The sequence below is a fragment of the Podarcis pityusensis genome (assembly GCF_964106645.2).
Source record: "Podarcis pityusensis genome assembly, chromosome: Z".
NCBI lineage: Eukaryota > Metazoa > Chordata > Lepidosauria > Squamata > Lacertidae > Podarcis > Podarcis pityusensis.
In genome coordinates, this window is record NC_138044.1 from 15,256,612 (window position 1) to 15,278,739 (window position 22,128).

General features: G+C 45.7%; 2 protein-coding genes across 6 annotated transcripts in view; one reads left to right on the forward strand and one right to left on the reverse strand.

Annotated features, from left to right (window-relative positions):
* Positions 1 to 18,277, reverse strand: part of TTF1 (transcription termination factor 1) — a 30,389-nt gene extending 12,112 nt beyond the window's left edge. Inside the window, exons 1-7 of one of the 4 annotated variants that reach the window (XM_080990602.1) lie at positions 18,187 to 18,277; positions 17,261 to 17,398; positions 11,146 to 11,322; positions 6,356 to 7,956; positions 5,258 to 5,490; positions 2,746 to 2,931; positions 1,409 to 1,487 (exon numbers count right to left, since the gene is read on the reverse strand). In XM_080990602.1, coding sequence (XP_080846728.1) covers positions 1,409 to 1,487; positions 2,746 to 2,931; positions 5,258 to 5,490; positions 6,356 to 7,956; positions 11,146 to 11,154 — 2,108 coding nt within the window. In that variant the 5' untranslated portion in view covers positions 11,155 to 11,322; positions 17,261 to 17,398; positions 18,187 to 18,277. Of the gene's footprint in view, positions 1 to 1,408; positions 1,488 to 2,745; positions 2,932 to 5,257; positions 5,491 to 6,355; positions 7,957 to 9,240; positions 9,561 to 10,477; positions 10,518 to 11,145; positions 11,323 to 17,260; positions 17,399 to 18,186 lie in introns of those variants that run through there. The other 3 variants (XM_080990600.1, XM_080990599.1, XM_080990601.1) reach the window with 3 other exon arrangements.
* The window catches only part of LOC308468420 (putative helicase senataxin), a 54,078-nt gene continuing 44,193 nt past the window's right edge, over positions 12,244 to 22,128 (forward strand). Inside the window, exons 1-2 of one of the 2 annotated variants that reach the window (XM_080990576.1) lie at positions 12,244 to 12,490; positions 17,088 to 17,265. In XM_080990576.1, coding sequence (XP_080846702.1) covers positions 17,089 to 17,265 — 177 coding nt within the window. In that variant the 5' untranslated portion in view covers positions 12,244 to 12,490; position 17,088. The remainder of the gene's footprint in view (positions 12,491 to 17,087; positions 17,266 to 22,128) is intronic. The other variant, XM_080990575.1, reaches the window with a different exon arrangement.

Consider the following 22,128-nt stretch of genomic DNA (forward strand, 5'->3'; position numbering starts at 1 on the left):
CTATGACTAAGACATAGTAGACTAGGGTTCAAATTCCCATTCAGCCATGAAGTTCATGAGCCAGCTGCAGTCACTCAAACCAACCTACCTCACAGGGTTGCTGTGAGGATAAGATGAGGAGGAGGAGCTCCTTGAAGGAAGGTTATAAATGTAATAAACATAATAAACATAAACATAATAATAATAATAATGCTTATGACTGGATCCAAGAGCAACCTTTGGTAAATGAACATTTTGGAAAGAAATTGCTCAATGCAAAATACATTTTACATTCTCACCCAGTACATACCCAACGAAGCACCAATGGAATCAATATTATAATGCCCTCATATGGATCTATGGTGTGACCGCATTTGGAAGACTGTACAGTTCTGGTTGCCTCACCTCAGAAAGGCTATTGCAGATTTGGAAAAGCTTTAGAAATGGGCAACCAAAATAATCAAGGAGATGGAGTGACTGCTTTATGAAGAAAGGTTGAAGCATTGTGGACTTTTCCACATAGAGAGAAGGCAATTACTTGGTGACATGATAGAAGTTTCTAAGCTTATGCATGGCTTGGAGAAAGTGGAGGGAAAAAAGTTTTCTCCCTCTCTCATAACATTTGAACTCATGGACATCCAATTAAGCTGAATTTTGGAAGATAAAGGAAAAATAAAAAAGGGACTTCTTTATGCACCAGAGTTAAAATATGGAGGATTCTCCCACAGAAGGAAGTGATGGCCACCAATCTAGATTGTTTTAAAAGAAGATTAGATAAAATTCATGGGGAGAAGACTATCAGTGTCTACTAGCAATGATGACTATGCTCTGCTTCCATGGCCAGCAGAAGCAATGATCCTAAAGACCAGTTGCTGGAAACCACAAGAGGGGAGAGGGCTCTTGTGCTCAGGGTCCTGCTTGCTGCTTTCCCACAGACATGTGGATGGCCACTGTGAGAAGATGATGCTGGACTAGGTGGGCCATTGGCCTGATCCAGCAGGCTCTTATGCTCTGACTTCACTCTGTAGGAGCTGGCCTTCTGGAGATACCATATTATTGGGAGGTCCATTTGCTATGATGTAGGAATCGTCCCTTTTGTGTAGTGGCATGCTAGATTTGGAACTCCCTCGTGCTACACATCAGACAGTGGCTGTCTCTATTGCTTCCATTACTTGCTTCCTTGAGATCAGGAGCCAATAAGCCCCACAAGTATGCATTGAACTGGAAGCGGCAAAGGACAAAATTTAAAGCTTTAGTGAAATCAGAAATCTGGAGCTAAAACGTGAGTCTTTTGGAGTTCAGGCAGAGAGAAAAACTTTCCGAGTAGGAACTCCAGAACCCTGTCCTGTTAGGCTCGGTGGCCAAGTATTCTGGGATGCCTCCATGACAACAGCAAAAAAACCCAGAGAAGCCCAGTTGCCTTTCTTACCTTCCATTATAATTCTTGGGATCGTACATTTTTCTTGCTCGGTAATATACTAGCCTCCAAGGCCTTGGAATTCCCTGAGCTTCAGAAGAATCGATAAAGATGCATTAAAATCGACATTTTGTGATTAAAGACAATCTACATTAAGGAGCTAATTGGATTATGGGTTGCTGATTTTGCAGCAGTTATGTTATGATTGTGTTTTTATACACCAAAATATTACCACCCTTTATTCAATTTATATAATAAGCCCAGAGCAGCATTTATTCGTTATGAACCTTGTTCTCTCTGGGAAATGTTCTCAGAGGCCAGCTAAGGAAAACGGTACATCACACTAGAAAAAACATGGAACTTTTGATTTCTTAATGACTGTGGTTGATCTTTTTCTTTAGGGGCTTTCCCTCTTTCTGAGAGGTTAAAAATTAAATTCACTCCATCAGCCCTGCTTTGACCACATGAGCTCCATCATGCATCATCTCCCTAAACTGTCATCTGTGAGCAGCCATTCCATCAGGCTGCCTCAGCGTGGGAGAGAGAGGAAGCCGAAGGCCATCAGCTTGGCCAAAAGACCAGCTCCATCAGAGCCTTTGACTCCTGAAGTATGCAAGCTGGTAAGTGTGAGAACAGCTGTTTAAAGGGACCTCAATTTCATTCCCACCCTTCCCTCCCTGATGTTGCTGGACACCCATTAGTCCCAATCATCACGGTCAATGGTGATGGGAGTTCATAGAATTGGAAAGTACCCCAGGGGTCATCTAGTCCAACCCCCTGCAATGCAGGAATCTCAACTAAGCATCCCTAACAGATGGCCATCCAATCTCTGCTTAAAAACCTCCAGCAAAGCAGAGTTCACAATCTCCCAAGGGCATCTGTTCCACTGTCAAACTACTCTTACTGTCGGAAAGTTCTTCCTGATGGTTTTGTGCAGTAATATCTACAGAACCAAAGGTTCTCCATCCCTGACTAACTTGTATATAACTAGCTAGCCTGTGGCCAGAATTGCTTGGGAATCCAAGAAATGAAGAAACCCAGGACAGTTTTGTAAGATTTCAGTTCGCCATCTTGATTCAAAATGGCATCCAATGGTATCCAAACAAACCTAAATACCTGCTCCACGATCTCAGGAGCCATCATGCTAAATTTGGCTATGGTATCTTAACAAGTGTCCATACACATGGTAAAACAAACAACTTTCCCATATATGTAATAGATTATGGTTTGATTCGGACAAAGGAGGGAATTTGGACAGCTTCACAAATGTACTAGAGAGGCAAATCTTTTAGCAAGACTACCCCCTCACTACCAAGTCACCCACAAAAGCCACCCAGTCAAATACTCACCAATCTTTGCACCAAACAAGTTTTTAGTTTTCAGTTTGTTGATGGATTCTCTCTCTTGGGGGAACCTGTGAGCAAAGAGGAGTTTTTCTGCAGACTCTATCCCAGTGTCTTTCAAGAAGGCCTCAACATTGTGCCGCAGCTGATGGTTTTCTTTCCTGGAAAATTTGCCAAACCGCACAGCAACGCCTACATCATTTCCAAGGGAGAATAGGAAAGTTTCAGATTTCAGACCTTGCCCTTCAGCGTTAATCACTCATTCATAACGCTGAGTAGTTTTCAGGGCCACAGGGCCACGTATACCTTGCAGTGTTGCAACATGAGCCTCATGGATAACTTGTCTACTGTCAGCTTTTGTGAAACTGGCCATTTTTCAGGACCCAGGACTCCTAAATTGTGCTTGGTGCTCCCATAAAACAGGTGCAGTAACCTTTGGGTCTCTAGATACAGTGGTACCTTGGGTTAAGAACTTAATTTGTTCTGGAGGTCTGCTCTTAACCTGAAACTATTCTTAACCCCACTTTAGCTAATAGGGCATCCCACTGCTACTGCATCGTTGCCACACAATTTCTGTTCTCATTCTGAAGAAAAGTTCTTAACCCAAGGTACTATTTCTGGATTAGCGGAGTCTGTATCCTGAAGCGTCTTTAACCTGAAGCGTAGGTAACCCGAGGTACCACTGTATTGCTGAACTCCAGCTCCCAACGGCCCCATCGCGTTTAGCCAATGGCGAGGTATGATGGGAGTTGGAAGCTCAGCAACCTCTAGATGGCCATAGCTTCTCTACACCTACCATAAAATGATAAGCTAGTTGTAGATGTGGGTTTGGGTCTTGGTTATTAGGACAAACACCAAATGTTTGCCATTTTTTCATCTCCGCCAAGCTAAGCAGTTGGCCCCTTATCTCTCTCGCCCTGACCTAGCCACTGTGATCCATGCGACGGTCACCTCCAGACTGGATTATTGTAACTCGCTCTACGTGGGGCTGCCCTTGAGACTGACCCAGAAACTCCAGCGGGTGCAGAATGCCGCGGCGAGACTCCTTATGGGGTCTTCGCTGCGAGATCACATTCATCCGGTACTATACCAGCTGCACTGGCTCCCGGTGGAGTACAGGATCAGGTTTAAGGTGCTGGTTTTAACCTTTAAAGCCCTATACGGCCTAGGACCCTCGTACCTACGGGACCGCCTCTCCTGGTATGCCCCACAGAGAAACCTACGGTCTGCAAATAATAACATCCTTAAGGTCCCAGGCCTCAGAGAGGTTAGGCTGGCCTCAACTTAGAGCCAGGGCCTTCTCGGCTGCGGCTCCAATCTGGTGGAATGCTCTGTCACAAGAGACTAGGGCCCTGCGGGACTTGACATCTTTCCGCAGGGCCTGCAAGACAGAGTTGTTCCGCCAGGCCTTTGATCAGGGCGCAGCCTGACTCCCTCCTCTGGCAACCTGCACAGAACTTTGCTTAATTGGTTGCCATCAATTTGATTTAATTAATTTTTATAATGAAATATTTTTAGATTGTGTGATTATTTGATTTTTTGATTATTTGATTGTTGTTAGCCGCCCTGAGCCCGGCTTCGGCTGGGGAGGGCGGGATATAAATAAAATTTATTATTATTATTATTATTATTATTATTATTATTATTATCTCAAAGCCAGAGGTGGGAAACATTGTGACCCTCCACATGGTTGCTAGACTTTTATCTCCCACCATCCTTGACCATTAGCAATGGGTCTGGGGCAGACAGGAGTTAAGAGTCCAACAACATTTGGAGGGCCACAAGTTTCCCACCCCTGCTGAGCATGTACACACCTACAAGTGACCACAAGTGACATATATGAGGGCAGACCATGCTCTTTGATTTTCTGAATTGGGAGTCAAGAAATGTGGTGTCCCAACCTTTTCCCCACAAAATAAGCAACATCTAGAGAACTACCGGTTACTCACCACTGCTATGCCCCTTGCAAAGAGCACATGTGTGTATGTGTAAAACCTACCATTCCATCAGGTTATCTACCAGTTCTGCCAGAATACCAGCTGCAACAGAAACCTCCTACCCCTAAACTGTTTCTGTGTCAGCTGGTTATTAAAGCCCTGTTTGGTGCCTGAGTTTGTGTTTTCCTCTGCCTACCATGTCCTCCTTTCCTTATGTGCTGTCTTTTTTAAATTGTGGGCCCATAAGAAGCGACTGCTTTGTTTTAAGGGATTGTATGTAAGCCACTCAGAGCCTCTTTTGGTTGAAGAACGGGGTACATGTGGTCTGAATAAATATACATATATATACACAAATACACACCCTTTCTTTCAATGAATACATATAACAACATTTGTATTCCACCTTTCCTCCCAGGATGAAAGGGTAGTGTACACTTTCCTTCCCCTCTGCATTTTCATTATTTGAGTATTAATCACCTGTACATAACACTTTGGAGATTATGCAAAGAAATTGCCATGACCTTTGATTTACTGAAGAGCCTACCCAAGTGAAAGGGGTTCTCACTCAGGACTGTACACACCTTTTTTCTTAAAATTTCTAAACCTGACCAGGTCCCGACCAGCCAGCTGTCTGATCGCTGAATCACTCAGGGTCCTGATGTGAGGAATGAACTCTTCCAGCTCCTTGGTGGCAGAGTCCAGATCTTTCATTGAAAGCTGAGAAAATTCTACAAACTCATTGTCCACAAGGGAAAACTTGCTGGAAGATGATTCCTCAGCGTCTGAATGGACAGGAGTTGGAGATTTCTGTGGCCTGTTAGGAGAGCAAAACGTGAGGCCTGCATACTATTACTGGCACTTGTTGGCACTGAAAATCGCTTTGGGATGCCAGGGAAAACCCCGGCATTAGCTTGTGAGACACATGCTATTGACAAAAGCCACACCTCACCAAGACACCTGTCTTGGAAAGATTACTTACTAGGTGACCTGATCAACCAGCCCAGTGATGCTTATGCAGTGTTGGAATAGCATATCTAATGCTTGAGTGTAAGACTCTTGGAATGTGATGTGTATATTGAAACAATTTACTATGCACACAAGCTTGGATAACGAATACAAGTGGTGGCTGGCAGCTGAAACACAGTCTTTTTAGTACACTCCGGCACTCCAACCATGGAAACGTTTTACAATTTGGGGGGAATTAATACAGCCAATTATTATTATTATTATGAGGAAGTGTGCATGCACACAAAAGCTTATACCCAGAACAAACTTAGTTGGTCTCTAAGGTGCACTGTGTCAGACCAACACGGCTACCTACCTGAATCTGATTGGCTGTGTTTCTAGATTGTAAGCCAGTGGGAAGCAACTATTTCTGATACCTGTAAGCTGCCTGGAGTGCCTTTTTCAGCTGAAGTGGAAAAGGAAGGCAGGCTTCAACACTCCTAAGCTCCACCCTCTCTCTAGTGCATCTTCTGAATCCCAGACTCCCACTTCTACACATCTGGGACAGATCTGGGTTGAGACACACAAGAGATCTGTTGCCAACAAACTTGTTTTAGCCTTGAGCCTGTGCATGAAGCCCTTCACCCTTTTGCTAACCATCAATTTAAATACTAAAGCAGTTCATGTTTTCCTCACACCTGCCAAGAAAGCCCATCCATGGGTAAGGTACTTACCCACCATCAGAAGCATTCGTGCTGGGAGCATTTTTACGCTTATGTGATTTCTTTTGTGTGGCAGGGCTGCTGAAGTTCACAGTTCTGTCCAACTTATTCACCTCATTGTTCTCCTCTTGGGAAAGGTCTGAGGGCTGTGTTAAGGGTACAGGGGGAGGCAAAGGTGTAAAGAAGTCCTCCTTCACGTCCTCTGTGTCACTGCAGTTGGTTGTATTGTGCTTGTGCAATCCTGCATTTTCCAAGTCACTGGCATCAAGCTGGCTGCTGGCCTCTTCTGGAGTTTCAGCTTTTTTACGCTTTTTCTTCTTCTTCCGTGCAATGGGACTACAGAACTCCACAGTTTTGTCTGACTCAGTTGCCTCTTTTCTCTCCTCCTGGGAAAGGTCTGAGTGCTGTGTTAAGAGTACTGCAGGAGGTGAAGGTGCAAAGAGGTCCTTTTGTGTGTCCTCTGTGTCACTGCAGTCTGTTCTATTGTGCTTGTGCAAACTCGGAGGGTGAGCCCTAATATCTGTGAGCCTGTCAGAAGCTCCATTTGCCTCGGCCTGCTCTGTTAACAAGAGCACTTTTGCCTTCTTCTTCTTCTTCTGAACAGGTGTGGATTCAGAGACATAACCTGCATTTTCCAAGTCACTGGCTTCAAGCTGGCTGCTGGCCTCTTCTGGAGTTTCAGCTTTTTTACGCTTTTTCTTCTTCTTCCGTGCAATGGGACTACAGAACTCCACAGTTTTGTCAGACTCAGTTGCCTCTTTTCTCTCCTTCTGGGAAAGGTCTGAGTGCTGTGTTAAGAGTACTGCAGGAGGTGAAGGTGCAAAGAGGTCCTTCTGTGTGTCTCCTGTGTCACTGCAGTCTGTTCTATTGTGCTTGTGCAAACTCGGAGGGTGAGCCCTAATATCTGTGAGCCTGTCAGAAGCTCCATTTGCCTTGGCCTGCTCTGTTAACAAGAGCACTTTTGCCTTCTTCTTCTGAACAGGTGTGGATTCAGAGACATAACCTGCATTTTCCAAGTCACTGGCTTCAAGCTGGCTGCTGGCCTCTTCTGGAGTTTCAGCTTTTTTATGCTTTTTCTTCTTCTTCTGTGCAATGGGACTACAAAATTCTGCAGTTTTGTCTGACTGAGGTGTCTGCTTTTTCTCCTGCAGGGAAAGATCTAAGCGCTGCATTAAGGGTACCACAGGATGCAGGCTGCTGGCCTTTTCTGGAGTCTCAGGAATGCAAAAGTCTCTGCCACCCTCTTGTTCACTATGTTGATACTTCCTCTTTTTCTTATTACATACGCGAGTATCTGTTCCAGACTTGCTATTCAGCTCACTGTCTGTTGGGATCCAAGTAGCATCTGACTCAGAGTCTGGAATCTCTTTCCCAGCTTTTATGTTCTTTGTTTTTTTTCTACAGGCCCCAGTAGCTTCTGTATCCTCAACGAGCCAAGGAAAAATTGAGGAATGTCCGGAAGATGGAGGCGAGCAAGGGGCAGCCTCCACAGGTTGGTCATCCCCCTGTCCATTAAGGCCCTCCTTCCTCTTCTTTTTCTTCTTCTTCTTCACCAACTCTGGGAAATGAAAGCCATTTGAGGCTGATGATGCATCAGCTCTGTGCATAATTTCCTTTAAAAAGCAAAGGAGAAGTGGCAAATAAATAATAATAATAATAATAATAATTATTATTTATACCCCACCCATCTGGCTGGGTTTCCCCAGCCACTCCGGGCAGCTCCCAACCTAATATTAAAAACATGATACAGCATTTAAAACTCAGTCTTAAGAGTATTTAGTGCTGCCCAGTGCTGCGGCACTTCAGTGCTAGTTTCCAGTTATTTACTTATTATATTCGCATCCTGCCTTTTCATGCAAGGAGCTCAATGTGGTGTACGTAGTTCTCATCTCCCCATTCTATCCTCATAGCAAACTTGAGAGATGGGTTGACTGAACCAAGGTCACCCAGTAAGCTTCATGATTCAATATGAATTTAACCCACGTCCAGCATTCTTAACTGTTACACTACTCTGCAATATATTGGTATTGGAAGATATAGCCCACAGATCTCTCTGCAGGCTGTTTTTCAGTTTAGTTCCCGAAGAAGGCCTTTAAACTCACTGGGTAGATTTGAAAGTAAAACCTGTATTTTCCCCCAGCACCTCTGCATTGGTTTCAGGGCTGCTGTCTGGATTTTGAGTTTTTTGGTTGTTTTTTGTTTTGCAATTTAAAGACTAACTTCATCAGTTGCATGACACATTTTCTTGGGCTGCAGTTCTGTGAATAATGTTTGTTAGAAACTTTCGTGCTTTTGATAACCTGTCAGGGATAGAAGTGTAAATATATACAGTGGTACCTCGGGTTAAGTACTTAATTCGTTCCGGAGGTCCATTCTTAACCTGAAACTGTTCTTAACCTGAAGCACCACTTTAGCTAATGGGGCCTCCTGCTGCCGCTGCGCCGCTGGAGCACGATTTCTGTTCTCATCCTGAAGCAAAGTTCTTAACCTGAAGCACTATTTCTGGGTTAGCGGAGTCTGTAACATGAAGCGTATGTAACCTGAAGCATATGTAACCTGAGGTACCACAGTAAAAGGTTTGTTCATATATTGGTTTGCTATACTAAGATGAGATCATCCAAAACAGCAGTTACATCATGCACCTAAGGGAAACACTTTAGGCATCTGACAAAATGGGACCAGTGCACAAAAGCTTCTGTACTACAGGAGATGAAGTCAACATAGTGCCCTCCAAACTTTCATAACAAGCTGCCTTATACCAAGTTAGACCATTGGTCCATCTAGTTCAGTACTGTCTACACTGGTTGGCTCTTCAGGGTTTCAAGTATGAATCATTCCCAGCCCTATCAGAAAAAGCTGGGACCTTCTGCATCCAAGGCAGATGCTCTACCACTGACCTGCAGCTCTAATCATAAGAACATAAGAAGAGTTCTTCTGGATCAGGCTAATGGTCCATGTAACCACCAAGCAGAAATTGAGGTCACCAGCACTCCCTCCTTCTCTGGTAGTCAGCAAGTAGTATATCCTACCTATGGTTATAAAATGTTAGGACGCACACACACAGCAGACATACACTCAACAGAAAACCAATACTTCCATCATCAAAATTTAGGAAGTATTCCCTGAGAAAACAGAACAATCCTAAAAAACCATCTTGGCTCTCCTAATGACCTAAAGAGAAGCCTTTCTTGATACATTAGTTCTTTCACTTCCAAATCCTGTCTTAAGGGCATACTTTGTGTATGAATAGGGTGGACCTGTGACCTGGATTCAAGAACTAAAGTATTTACTTCAAAAGAATAGCCAGACTGCCCAGGTAATGCAACCAGTAAAACATGGGAAGGTAAACTAAGGCCGGGGGGGGGGGGGCAGATCCAGCCCAATCACCTTCTAAATCTGGCCTGCAGATGGTCCGGGAATCAGCGTGTTTTTACATGAGTAGAATGTGTGCTTTTATTTAAAATGCACCTCTGGGTTATTTGTGGGTCATAGGAATTGGTTCATTTTTTCTTCTCCTTCAAAATATAGTCCGCGCCCCCCCACAAGGTCTGAGGGACAGTGGACTGGCCCCCTGCTGAAAAAGTTTGCTGACCCCTGCAGTAAAACATTATCAGGTATCCTGGTAGATAGGAGAGAAGCCACACTCTCAAATGTCTGTGGCAGACTTCCTCTTTCTGTGATATTTTTCTGGGTGGTCTTTGGCTAAGGGGTTGAGCATTGTTGAAAGTTTTTAAAGCGGCTTACAAACCTTTGCTCTGAGCCTCTCATCTCCTTGCAAGGAGGGGGGAACTCTGTCACACAACAGAAAATTAAAGATCTGCCTTGCTTTCACTGGATCTTGCCTCCATCCATTCTTCTCTCACTGATCATGGACTTAGGGGACTCAGAGTCTGTTGGGGAATTGGGCAGCAAAAGCCAATCCCATTTCCCCCCCTACAATACTAATATCAAACATCTCACACACAGATGAGGCCTTGCTGGTGGTGCCACCATTGAGGGTTGCCTGGTTGGTCCTGACTCATGACAGGGCCTTATCAGTGGTGGTTTCAGGTTTGTCATATGGCTTCTCTAGTGAGGCTAGTCTGTCTCCAACGTTATTAACTTTCAGGAGGAATTTGAAATTGTCAAGCTTACCCAGATATTTGGTGGCTGAAAAACACTGATCCTGGCAGTCCTGAAAACGGTGGATGAAATGCCATTTTAGAACTGTTTTAAGAGTTTGCTTTTTTAAAACTGTGGATGGGTTTCCCACCTTGGGCTCCTTTGGGATGGATGAGATGAAAATTTAATAAATAAAAACAAATAAATTGGCCCGGCCAGTGTGACCAACCATCAGCGATAAACTGGTTAGAGCAAGCGTGCGATATGAATAGATGCAGTAAACAAAGGAGTAACCCACGTGGAAGCGCTTTAGGCACCTATAATACTAAATACTGTAAAGAAGAAGAAGAGTTTGGATTTGATACCCCGCTTCATCATTACCCGAAGGAGTCTCAAAGCGGCTAACATTCTCCTTTCCCCTCCTCCCCCACAACAAACACTCTGTGAGGTGAGTGGGGCTGAGAGACTTCAGGGAAGTGTGATTAGCCCAAGGTCACCCAGCAGCTGCATGTGGAGGAGCGGAGACGAGAACCCGGATCACCAGATTAGGGAGTCTACCGCTCTTAATCACTACACCACACTGGCTCTCCAAAGCAATTAAGCATCCCTTCCTGCTTCGAAAACAGCATCCTAAGAACCCTAATTCCTCTTTACGAACTGGCCAGGCTACTGTAATGCGAGATAAACACACTAAAATATACCTGATGCATCTGCTTCTTCTTCGGTAACAGACCGAGGCAAAGCGGTCCAGCACACGCGCCACGGGCTCCACTTCCGGTTGTTTTTCACCGTTTCCTCCCCTCAGCGGAAGGAGCGTGTTGACTTGGAAAGGCTAGAGCGCCTCGGCCGAACTTTCGAAATACGTTCCATCCCCGCTCCTGCGAGTTGGTTGGAAAGAGGAATAAACATCTCCCGAGAGGAGAGGCGGGACGCGTCTTTTCGGGAGGCCAGGAGCTTGTGCTAAACATGGGTGGGTTGGATTGGGTTCTGAGCGGCTATTTTAAGCAGAGCGGTGTGTTTGACATACCCAGAGCTCTTTAGATAAAGGGTGATGTTAGAAAGCGGACCCAGGTAAGAGGCCAAGGCTCAAGCATCTGCTAAGCTACGGTGATCACTGCGTGTGGTTTTTGAGCCGGTTAGCTTCTCTTTCTCGAAGCCTAAGCCCACTTCACAGGGTTGTTGTTGCGTCTGTCTCTGTAATAGCGTTACACAGCAGAGAGAAATAAGCACAATAAAGCACATGCAAACGAACTGCGCCCTTTTAAAACGAAGAGTGCAGCCAAATCAATGAGCGATCAGAAACAATTTAAAAAATACAGGCGCAACTAGAATTTCGCTGTGAGTTCAAGGCAGCACGTGGAGTTTTGTTTTCCTTTTCTACTGGTGACGCGAGAAACTCTGCCGTCCAATCAGCGCCTGCGTTCCCGCCTCCCTTTCATTTGGCGCAACCTTCGCAGGGCGCGCAGGCGCCGTGCGGGCGGAGGCGAGCGAAGAGTTTTTGTATGTGTGTGCTAACTATATATGTGTATATCTATATCGGACGCATCGTCTCCGGCAGTGAGAATGACCCGCCTACTGTTTTATCAGTCTATGCAAAATGAGTAATGAGGCAGAAGAGCAGTAAGCAGAGTCTGAGGCGACTCTACTGTTTTTCCTAACTCTAGGGTGGCGGGAGGGGAGAAGAGCGGCAAACAGAGCCTGAGGCGACTCTCTATTTTCCTAACTCTAGGGTGGCGGGAGAGCGGGGAGAAGGCTTTTTGAGCACGCGCGTTTGTGCGCTTGCCTCTCATTTACTTATCTACCACTGTGGGCGGAGCCAGGGAGGCGGGGCCAAGAGTCTAGAAAAAGGAGGCTCGGATGCCGGCTCGGTCTCTTCGCTGGAGTGAGAGGCTTCCGTCGCGTGGTGGGCGGGGTCAGTGCCTGGCGGAACAGCTTGAGCGAGCGGAGAGAACGAGAGAGCGAGAGCTGGAGGCAGCAAGGTTGTCCGCGCCTACGGGCCGGCTGTGGCAGCCACCTTGCCTCACGGGCACCTGTCCGGAGCAGGAGGTGAGTGAGGCGAGGGGCTGGCGGTGTGTGGGAGGCTTATGAGGGGCTGCGGCGAAGGTGTGGGGAGGAGGGCAAGGAGTAATACAGCAACTCAACAGTTGCTTATGGTTGCGGGGCTGGCACGGCTATTCCCCGCTTCAGGTACCCCCCGCAGCATCTCTGTCCCTCCAGTTCTGCATGTTAGAAAGTGCCTTTGCTGCACCCCTTTCCCCCCCACTGTCAAGGGAGAGTCCCCGTGAAATGTGCGTGTAATTCGCATGTTACACTTAGGGTCGGTTCCGGGGGCTTCCTCGCGTTTCCGCGAAGTCTCTAAAAGACGGGAATTCTTGGAGTCGCTGCCGCTGCGCAGACGGCAAAGTCGAGGGCTGCCTACCGGGCTTTGGAAGAAGACGCGGTGGGTTCCCGGAGTTACTTGTGTAGCTGTATGTAGCCCCTCTTTCCTTATACGTGAAGTAACTTTAGCCCCTGAAGAGATGCGCATTATATATTTGTAGCGTTGTTCTTTGTAGCAATTTGTAGCAATTCTATGTCAACGGTACAGTTTAGTACAGTCTAATGGTCTTTAAATAACATTCTTTAAAAGTTAAATATTGTTTTGGTTTGCAAAAGTACATGCATTGTCTCTTTTTCAGGTTGTAGGCTTTTTTACATTTGAAGTGAGATATTAATGTTGTATGCAGAATAAAGTTGGGGAAGAAGAGGGGGGAGAGGGGGTGGGTTGGGGTGGTAATGCTTGGTCTTTGTGTGTGGTTTTTATGTCAGCGTCGCTTGGGTCGTTTCCCTTTCTATCCATTTAATTTCCGTGGTACTGAGAGAGGTGGAGGGCAGGCATGGCTGGTTGTCTTTAGCGGGCTGCAGTGAGATTTGTTTGCCTGCGGGCATGGAGGGGAATTGTTGGGTTGTTAGCCATATTGATTCATATGTTGTTGGTGGGTTCTTGTTGTTTTGTTGGGTACTGCCTGAGAATGTTGAGCTGTTGACTTCTTAGGTAAGCCTATGCTGAATCTCTCAACAGAACCATCTGGCAGTGGGTGCCTCCCCATATACATGGGTAGTGGGGTATCTAGTCACACAGATATTATCACTGCCTGCTTTGTAAGACAGCAGAAATATTGTCAAGGCCATGGGAGGATTAACACAAGGAACAGGCAATTAATGTGTTCCAAGAATGGGGATGGGGTGAGACAAGAGTTCTGTCCTTGCAGAAAATCCACAGAAAAATACAGCTGTAGTGTGTCCAAGTGCTGCACCTTTGCTGACAGGATCTGACCATTTTGCCATCCAGAGGGGATTCTCAGGCTATTGAAAGAGTTTATCTGCTTTCCTTTGCTCTTTACCTTCCTCATTCTCTGAATAAAATCCATTTAAGAAACAAGCTTGGTGTCCTTTTTTGCTTACTTGAATCAAGAAAACCTTGGCCAGTTTGCCAGTACAGTAGCACTGTGGCAGAGCAACTGCTTTGCATTCAGAAGGTCCCGGGTTCAATCCTCAGCATCCCCAGGTAAAGCTGGGGAAGTGCCCTGTCTGAAACCCTGGTGTGTTGCTGCTGATGGACCAATAGTCTTGTCATGGTATGTGGCAGGTTTCTATGCTCCTATGCTGATGTGTTCAGCAAAAGTTGAGTTTATCTATCAATTATAACTTCATAATGATTTATAAAGTGCCTAAAATCTAAACATTGGATGATGATTAAAATAGGGTTACCAGATGTCCCCTGTTTCTGGGGACAGTCCCCGGATTTTCAAATCTGTCCCCAGACAAATTCTGTCCCCGGAATGTCCCCAGATTTGCAAATCTGTCCCCGGAAAACGTGGCAGCAGCAGCCTCAGCAGCCTGAAGCCAGCCTGGTAGCGCAGTTGGCTCTGGCTGGCTTCAGGAGCTGCCCACTGCCCGCTACCATGGTGCCCGCCATTTTTCCCCGCTGGAAGTTCCCATATGATGTGTATTGTGCACAACACATCATATGGGGACTTCCGGAGAGCAAAATGGTGGGCGCCATGGCAGTGGGCAGCAAGCAGCTCCTGAAGCCAACCAGAGCCAACCGCACTACCAGACTGGCTCTGGGCTGCTGAGGCTGCCGCCGCCACTGCCGAAGGGGAACCAGGGACGTCCGGTGGTACAGATCCCCTGCCCCCTTTGTTTTGACAGATCGGGGGAGTCACGGGCAGCTGGCCATTGCCCAGTTTTTTTTAAAAAACTGCAAATTTATGTTTCACAGGGTGCGAAAGAAGGGCTTTGCACCTTGCCTGGCAGGGAAACCATGTGCCTTGTGCCCCTCCTGGGCAACAGCTGCCCGCCCATGACTCCTGAGCCTCCCCCAAACAAAGGGGGAAAGGAGCAGGAGATCAAGGAAGGCTCGGGAGTCATGGGTGGGTGGCGCGCTGTTGCCCAGTTTTTTTAAAAAAACTGCGCATTTATGTTTCACAGGATGCAAAAGAAAGGCTTTGCTCCTTTATACAATATGCATGTGTGCTTGGGCCCAGGGTCTTTTGCCTCACCATCCCCAGTACTGACTCCCTGTTGCTACTCAGCTTCAAAAAAATGTCCCCGGATTCACTGAAAAAAATCTGGTAACCATAGATTAAAAAGAACAAACCATGCCCATACACTTAGTCTTAAAAAATACCTACCCATAAGGAAGATTAAGGAAGTCAAAAGGAGATGCAGATACAGAGTTATGGCTTGGGATAAGAATTCTGTTGTTTAAATAATGGCAATGCATGAAAGGTGTAGTTGTAGTGTCCCTGCACCTAGGCTGTGGAATTCCCTGATAATATTCAGGATGCACCATCAGCACTTTGTTTCAAATGCCTGCATTGAACATAGCCAAATTCATAATTTTATCACTCAGTTCCTTTGTTATGGCATATCACTGTTCAGGTGCTTGCTTTTATGCTGTTTTACAGATGTGACTGCCACCTTGTTGATTTGTGCAGTATGCCTGTAAAATAAATGTATTGGGAGGTAGCAGGTTACAAAGAACAGGAAAGAAGTGAGTCAGGGACAGTAGTATTAGGAAGTAATCTGTGAGTAAGCAAAGAAAAAAATGAATTTGGCAGAGTGAAAGCAAATGGGAAGAAACCAAAGTAACAAATTTGGCTCATCTGCTTTAATGTGTATTTGGGGTAGACATTTATATTTTATTGTGGGGAAATTTTAATTGCCTTAAAGCAAGATTATCCAAAGGGACGCGGGTGGCGCTGTGGGTAAAACTTCAGTGCTTAGGACTTGCTGATCATAAGGTCGGCGGTTCGAATCCCCGCGGCGGGGTGAGCTCCCGTCGTTCGGTCCCAGCTCCTGCCCACCCAGCAGTTCGAAAGCACCCCTAAGTGCAAGTAGATAAATAGGTACCGCTTTCTAGCGGAAAGGTAAACGGCATTTCCGTGTGCTGCGCTGGTGCTGGCTCGCTAGCTGCAGCTTTGTCACGCTGGCCACGTGACCCGGAAGTGTCTTTGGACGGCTCCGGCTCCCGGCCTCTTAAGCGAGATGAGCGCGCCACCCTAGAGTCGGACACGACTGGCCCGTACGGGCAGGGGTACCTTTACCTTTAAGATTATCCAAGAATCAGTGAACAGTTTGTGTATTAAGGTTCCATAACTAAAGCTGAAGTTTGGGCACCCCTTCACTTGTGATCTTGTGCAGTTGATTTATCACTCCAAATTTATAAACTGCTTCTCCTCCCCAAAAGGAAGCTTTGGAGCTAAAACATTAACCAAACTACTGGGCATAATAGCAGTTAATATTCATTGTAAAACTTCCTTAAATTGCATTGCGAAGGCCTTGGCAAATATTAATATGTTAATATTCCTCCTGAGCGCAAACTAGGGTGTGAGACTGCCTGGTTTGTCCTGGGAGCACAATAGGTTGCCAGCACAGAGTTGTGCATTTCTTTTCAAGTGTTGGCAGATTCCTTGCTCATTTTGGCCCTGGATGGGGTTTTTTTTTGGGGGGGGGGTGCGCATAATGGTCATGACTGAATGAATACCATCAAATCAATTTACATCTTAATGTTTGGCAAAATAAACAGCTGATGTACCAGTCTTAAGCATCTTTAGTTCAGGGCTACCGTGATGGTCACCAGAGTGCTTATCTCTTCCCTGTTTCTGAAAACCAGCAACAACTCTGGCGCAAGGAGCCATCTATTTTTGGCAAATATTTATGCTTTAACACAACCTATGTTGTGCTGCCTTGTCAGACAGGAAGCTGGGAGATAGATGTATGTGGGGAGTGTGTGTTGGTAAAAGTTACATTGACACAATAAGTCATTCGGTCACAAAATATTGATAGTTATTGTATGTACAGATGTGAACCTGTATAGTGGAGCTTCCCCCTGAGGTAACTGAGGAGGGGCTGTAGCTCAGTGATGGAGCTGCACCCACTTTGCATGCAGACAGTACAAGGTTCAGTCCCCAGCATCTACAAGTAGGGCTTGGAATTGCCCCCTGTTGGGCTGATTTGGCAAGCTCATTTAAGTTCTTATGCCAGGCTTGGTATAAGGCAACTTTCTGTGTTACTGAACTTGGCTCAGGTCATTTCTGTGTTCATGTTTTTAAATAATTAAAACAATAATTTCTCTTATTTTTGTGTTTATCTGCAGAATGGAGACATGCTGTTGGTGCACCCCTACTGATTCGGTTATCACCACCTTAAAGAACTATGCCTCTTCTTTACTGCCTCCAGAAAGATTTGCTGCAGCCAACGAAGACCTTTGTTACTGTTTGGAGTGTGTGGATGAGTATCATAAAGTGAAGGATGAGTTGTCATACTTACATGAGGTAATTTGCTTTCATTTATAGGCCACCATATCCTGGCTGTGTTGGGGTTAACAGATGACAGAGACAGTCAAAGCAGATTTAGGTAGGCAGAAGACCAGTAGTTATTGGTTTAGAGATGGGGAGCACAATTCACCTGGTGGGAGAGATGGGGGGTGATGTTGTCAGGTGACTCATTTTCCCCTGCCCTATGTGATGAGCAGCACTTTAAAGCCCCAACAACAAAATGTTGGGGCTGCCAAACAAATCTCTATCTATCTTCCAAATGCTGAACACTGCTTTCAGCTCTAAGTTAGTCACTCATGCCCATTAATTTAACGGGGACCAGCTCAGATCGAATCCACTGTAGGGGTTTTGAAGTTGAATTCACAAGGTGGCTGCAGCAACTATGAAAGTAAATTATCTGCAGTTGATTTACTTTGGAACTGAGTCTTTCTTTGTGTAAAATAAAAAAGTGGTCTGCAAATCCTTTTCTTTGCCTTGTTGCTCTGTCTCTATGTCCTTAAAAATAAAGTCCTTTGTTCCTCTAGTTCTGAAAACAAATTTCAGATTAACTGTTGCTGTTTAGACTTTCAAGTGGTGTTCACTGCTTGTTTTGTCTCTTTCCTTTGGTGTAAATCAAAATCTGAATTGCACAGAGAATGATCTAACAAAGTCTATACAAGTGTTTTTACCAGCTGCGGACTTTGGAGGGTACACCCCCCACCCAGATTTTTTCTTACCTCTGTCGTGTCCTTCTGTTTTATACTTTTGAATGCTTATCCTGTTGTAATTAAACTCTAGTTCCCATTTATGGTATATACGGGAGACAGCCCTGGGTCTTTTGACCCTTTAATTAGTTCTCTTTTCTCTCCTATAAAAACTATGCAAGAGGCTTTCTTTTAAAGTTTAAATAACAAATAATTTTTACTTTAGTGTACTTGCCGTTGCAGATTAAAATATACAATGCAGGTGGATGTTTCTTAAATTGCTGATACGGCTTACATAGGTTACACTGCCACAGACTAACTAATCAAGGCAGACAGTAGCACAACATAACATACCTGATGCTGTAACAGTTAAGACTGTTCTACTAACTGTCATAGAGTTCTACAGCTCTTGCAATTAACCCTTTACATATGCATTTTGGATGCTAACATCCCACATATTGAACCCTTAGGAAGAGTTTTTGTTCATTACATTCTGACATGTCACTCTTTTTTGCTCTTCTTTTTTGAATAACTTTTTACTAGGCTTTGGAATAATGATGCATATAAATAGACAAAGTCATCACATGTCACTTGTTTATCACAAAAATACCATAATGTGCAGTAATATCTACAACATATGATTCATCATTAGTGGTCAGTGTATAGTTTCTTGGTTCGTGAATTGGTTAAAACAAAAGCAAAGGGGAAACAGTACAGAGTAGAGTTAAAAAATAATTAACATTGTATTGCCAAACATCCAATCAGGAGCCCTTGCAGTTGTGCTTAGATCACCGTATTTTTCGCTCCATAAGACGCTCCTGACCATAAGACGCACCTAGTTTTCAGAGGGGAAAAGCAAGGAAAAAATATTCTGCGCAGAGCATATAAGCGGCTCTCGCTTTTCTTGCTTTAAACCCTTCCGTCCCTCCTCCCTCTTCGCTGATAAGCCAGAGAGCAAGCTGCGCAGCTCTCGCTGAAGCCAGCAGAGCAAGAGCGATAGCTGCGCAGGCCCTCTTGTTCTGCTAGCTTCCCAGCAAAGCGGGAGGAGGGACGAAAGGGAGCCCTTACAAAGGAGCGTTGAGCAGAGCCTGGCAGCGGCTCTTGCTAGCTTTTCTAGGAGGTGTGGGAAGGGACAGAGGGCAGCCCGTCAGTCCCTTCTCCCTCCTCGGGGAAAAGCCCCCAAAAGCTGTACACACGCTCCGTGCGGCTCTTTAAAGGGAGCGCTGAGCAGAGCCTCCTGCCTGCATTCACTCCATAAGACGCACACACATTTCCCCTTACTTTTTAGGAGGGAAAAGTGTGTCTTATGGAGCGAAAAATACAGTAAGTATCATGCTACTTTTACATTATCAATGAAACAATAAAAAGTTTTGGTGTACAGTGGTACCTCGGGATGCGAACGGGATCCGTTCTGGAGCCCCGTTCGCATCCTGAACAGAGCATAAGACGTGACAGCGCGTCTGCGTGGGTCACGTTTTGCCGCTTTTGCGCATACGTGTGATGTCATTTTGAGCGTCTGCGCATGCATGAGTGGCGAAACCCAGAAGTAACGCGCTCTGTTACTTCCGGGTCGCTGCGGAGCGCAACCAGAAAGCGCTCAACCTGAAGCACATTCAATCCAAGGTATGACTGTATTGACGAATTTGGGAGGGGCAGTTCAAAGTGAAGATGATTACCGTATTTTTCGCCCTATAGGATGCACTTTTTCCCCTCCAAAAATGAAGGGGAAATGTGTGTGCGTCCTATGGGGCGAATGCAGGCTTTCGCTGAAGCCTGGAGAGCGAGAGGCTTCGGTGCGCACCGACCCCTCTCGCTCTCCAGGCTTCAGGAAGCTATCCGCAAGCCTCGCGCGCCCGGCGGGAGGTCCCGCTGGGCGCTCAAGGCTTGCAGGCAGCAGCCTGCATCCCGAAGCATGGGGCGAGCTGCGGAGCCCGCCCCGTGCTTCGGGCAGATGCCGGCAAGCCTCGCGCGCCTGGCGGGAGGTCCCGCCGGGCGCGCAAGGCTTGCGGGTAGCAGCCTGCATCCCGAAGCACGGGGCGAGCTGCGGAGCCCGCCCCGTGCTTCGGGCAGATGTCGGCAAGCCTTGTATGCCGGGCTCGCAAGGCTTGCAGGCAGCAGCCTGTTCTGGGGGCTGGGGTCAGGGGAAGCTCGGGCTTCCCTCGCGCCAGCCCCGCGCCTGGGGGGGAAATAATTTTTTTTTCTTTATTCCCCCCCCCCAAAAAAAAAACTAGGTGCGTCCTATGGGGCAAAAAATACGGTACATTTAAATTTAAATTGTAAGTGTACTTATTTAGTCTGTATTTCTTGGTCTGACAGTGGTATACAGTCATACCTCATATTATGTTTGCTTCATGATACGTTTTTTCAGGTTGCGTCCCGCAGTGAACCAGAAGTACTGGAGAGGGTTACTTCCAGGTTTCGCCACTCGCGCATGCGCAGATGTGCAAAATGACGTCACGCACATGTGCAGAAGCGGCGAATCGCAACCCTCACGTGCGCAGACATGCACGTGCGGGTTGCATTCTATTCATGTTGTGAACGGGCCTCCAGAACGGATCCCGTTCCCATCTAGAGGTACCACTGTATTTCTGTTACAAAAGTCACATAACTGGTATAGACCTTCTGCTCTCTATCTGGCCACATAAAATTGTCAAGAAGTGTTGTGAAATTGTGGGTGGGAGGCGAGGGCTGCCAGAGGGGACAGTGCAGGAGTTAGGAGTCCTGCCTTCTCTTTCCATGCATTAAGAATGGTTTGTGTGGATCAAATATGAACTTTTGGAATGGTTCTAAATGTTTGCTTTAAAGGGTACGCTGAGGTTAGAATTTCCTCAGTTACTTCTGTTTTCAATTGAATAGGGTTGCCATATATCAAGAGGTAAGAATCGAGACAAAATAAGTTGTTTTTTTGGCGACCATCTGTCCCGTCCCGGCCATCAGCCGCCGCCAGAGCCCCAACTGCCCACGCCAGAGCCCAAACCAGAGCCTAAGCTGCCCGCTCCAGAGCCTGAACCAGAAACAGCCCAGGTTGTCTGTGCCAGACCCCAGAGCACAAGCCAGAGCCCAGGCTGCCACAGCCAGAGCCTGAAACTGAGCTCAGACCATCTGCACCAGAGCCTGAGCACAAACCAGAGTCCAGACCAACCACGCCAGAGCCCAAACATAAACCCAAGCCTCCGTGCACAAAAAAGTAAATACAATAAAATAAAACCAACCCCCCGCAAAACCTGGACAATTGCTGTAACTTGTAAAAATTTCCCTTGATGGGGATGTAGGCCCCCCAAAAGAGGACATATATAGGATTTCCTGGACATATGGCAACCCTACAATTGATGCCATTGTTTTGAGGTATCATCTAAAATAAAAGGGATGGCATGTTTTACATGGTTAGCAATAAAATATAGTATCAAGTTTGGGGTGCCCCTGCCTCCTCCTACTGGGAGTTTGGCATTTATTCTGGTTTGGTGTTTTTTTTTGCACTTTTGTTGAGTGAGATCCAAGTGGGTTAGTGATTGGAATAAAAATGGCAGTTTTGGTAGAATCACCATTTTTACCATTGCTAATTTGTCTAGGATAAAATGGGGTTTATTCTATTGTGTGTGTTTTTGTCAAATTCTGAATTGTCCACAGATATCCACAGGAGAATATTTTGTCGATAGTCTGTTAAGGTTTCTTGTTATAATTATTCCTAAATAGCTAAGCTTTCTGTGAGAGAGTCTATCTAATGCCTGTGAGTTTTGTGAAAGCTTTTTGGTTGGGTGGTACACTGAAGCATAAATCTTCAGATTTTGAGAATTTAACATGCAGACCTGATTGTGTTGCAAAGCTGTGAAGCTTTCAAAATATTGCTGCTCCTGTCTTCAAGGTCAGGTGTCATTATCATTAAATCATCAGCAAATAGTCCAGTCGTATAGTTTTGTTTTCCAATTAGGACTTCCTTGACATCTGGGGTTGTTCTGAAGTATATAGCTAATGGTTCTAAAGCTAGGATGAACAAAAAAGGGAGAGATTGGACAGCCTTGCATTGTTCTTTGAATCCCCAAGAAGGATGAATTTATATTATTTATTTCTACTGTAGTGGAAGCTTCAGAGTATATTTGTTTCAAAATTTGTATGAATTTGGGGCCAAATTGCATTTTAGAAAGGACTGCCTGCAAGTAGTCGCATTTCAGACATTCAA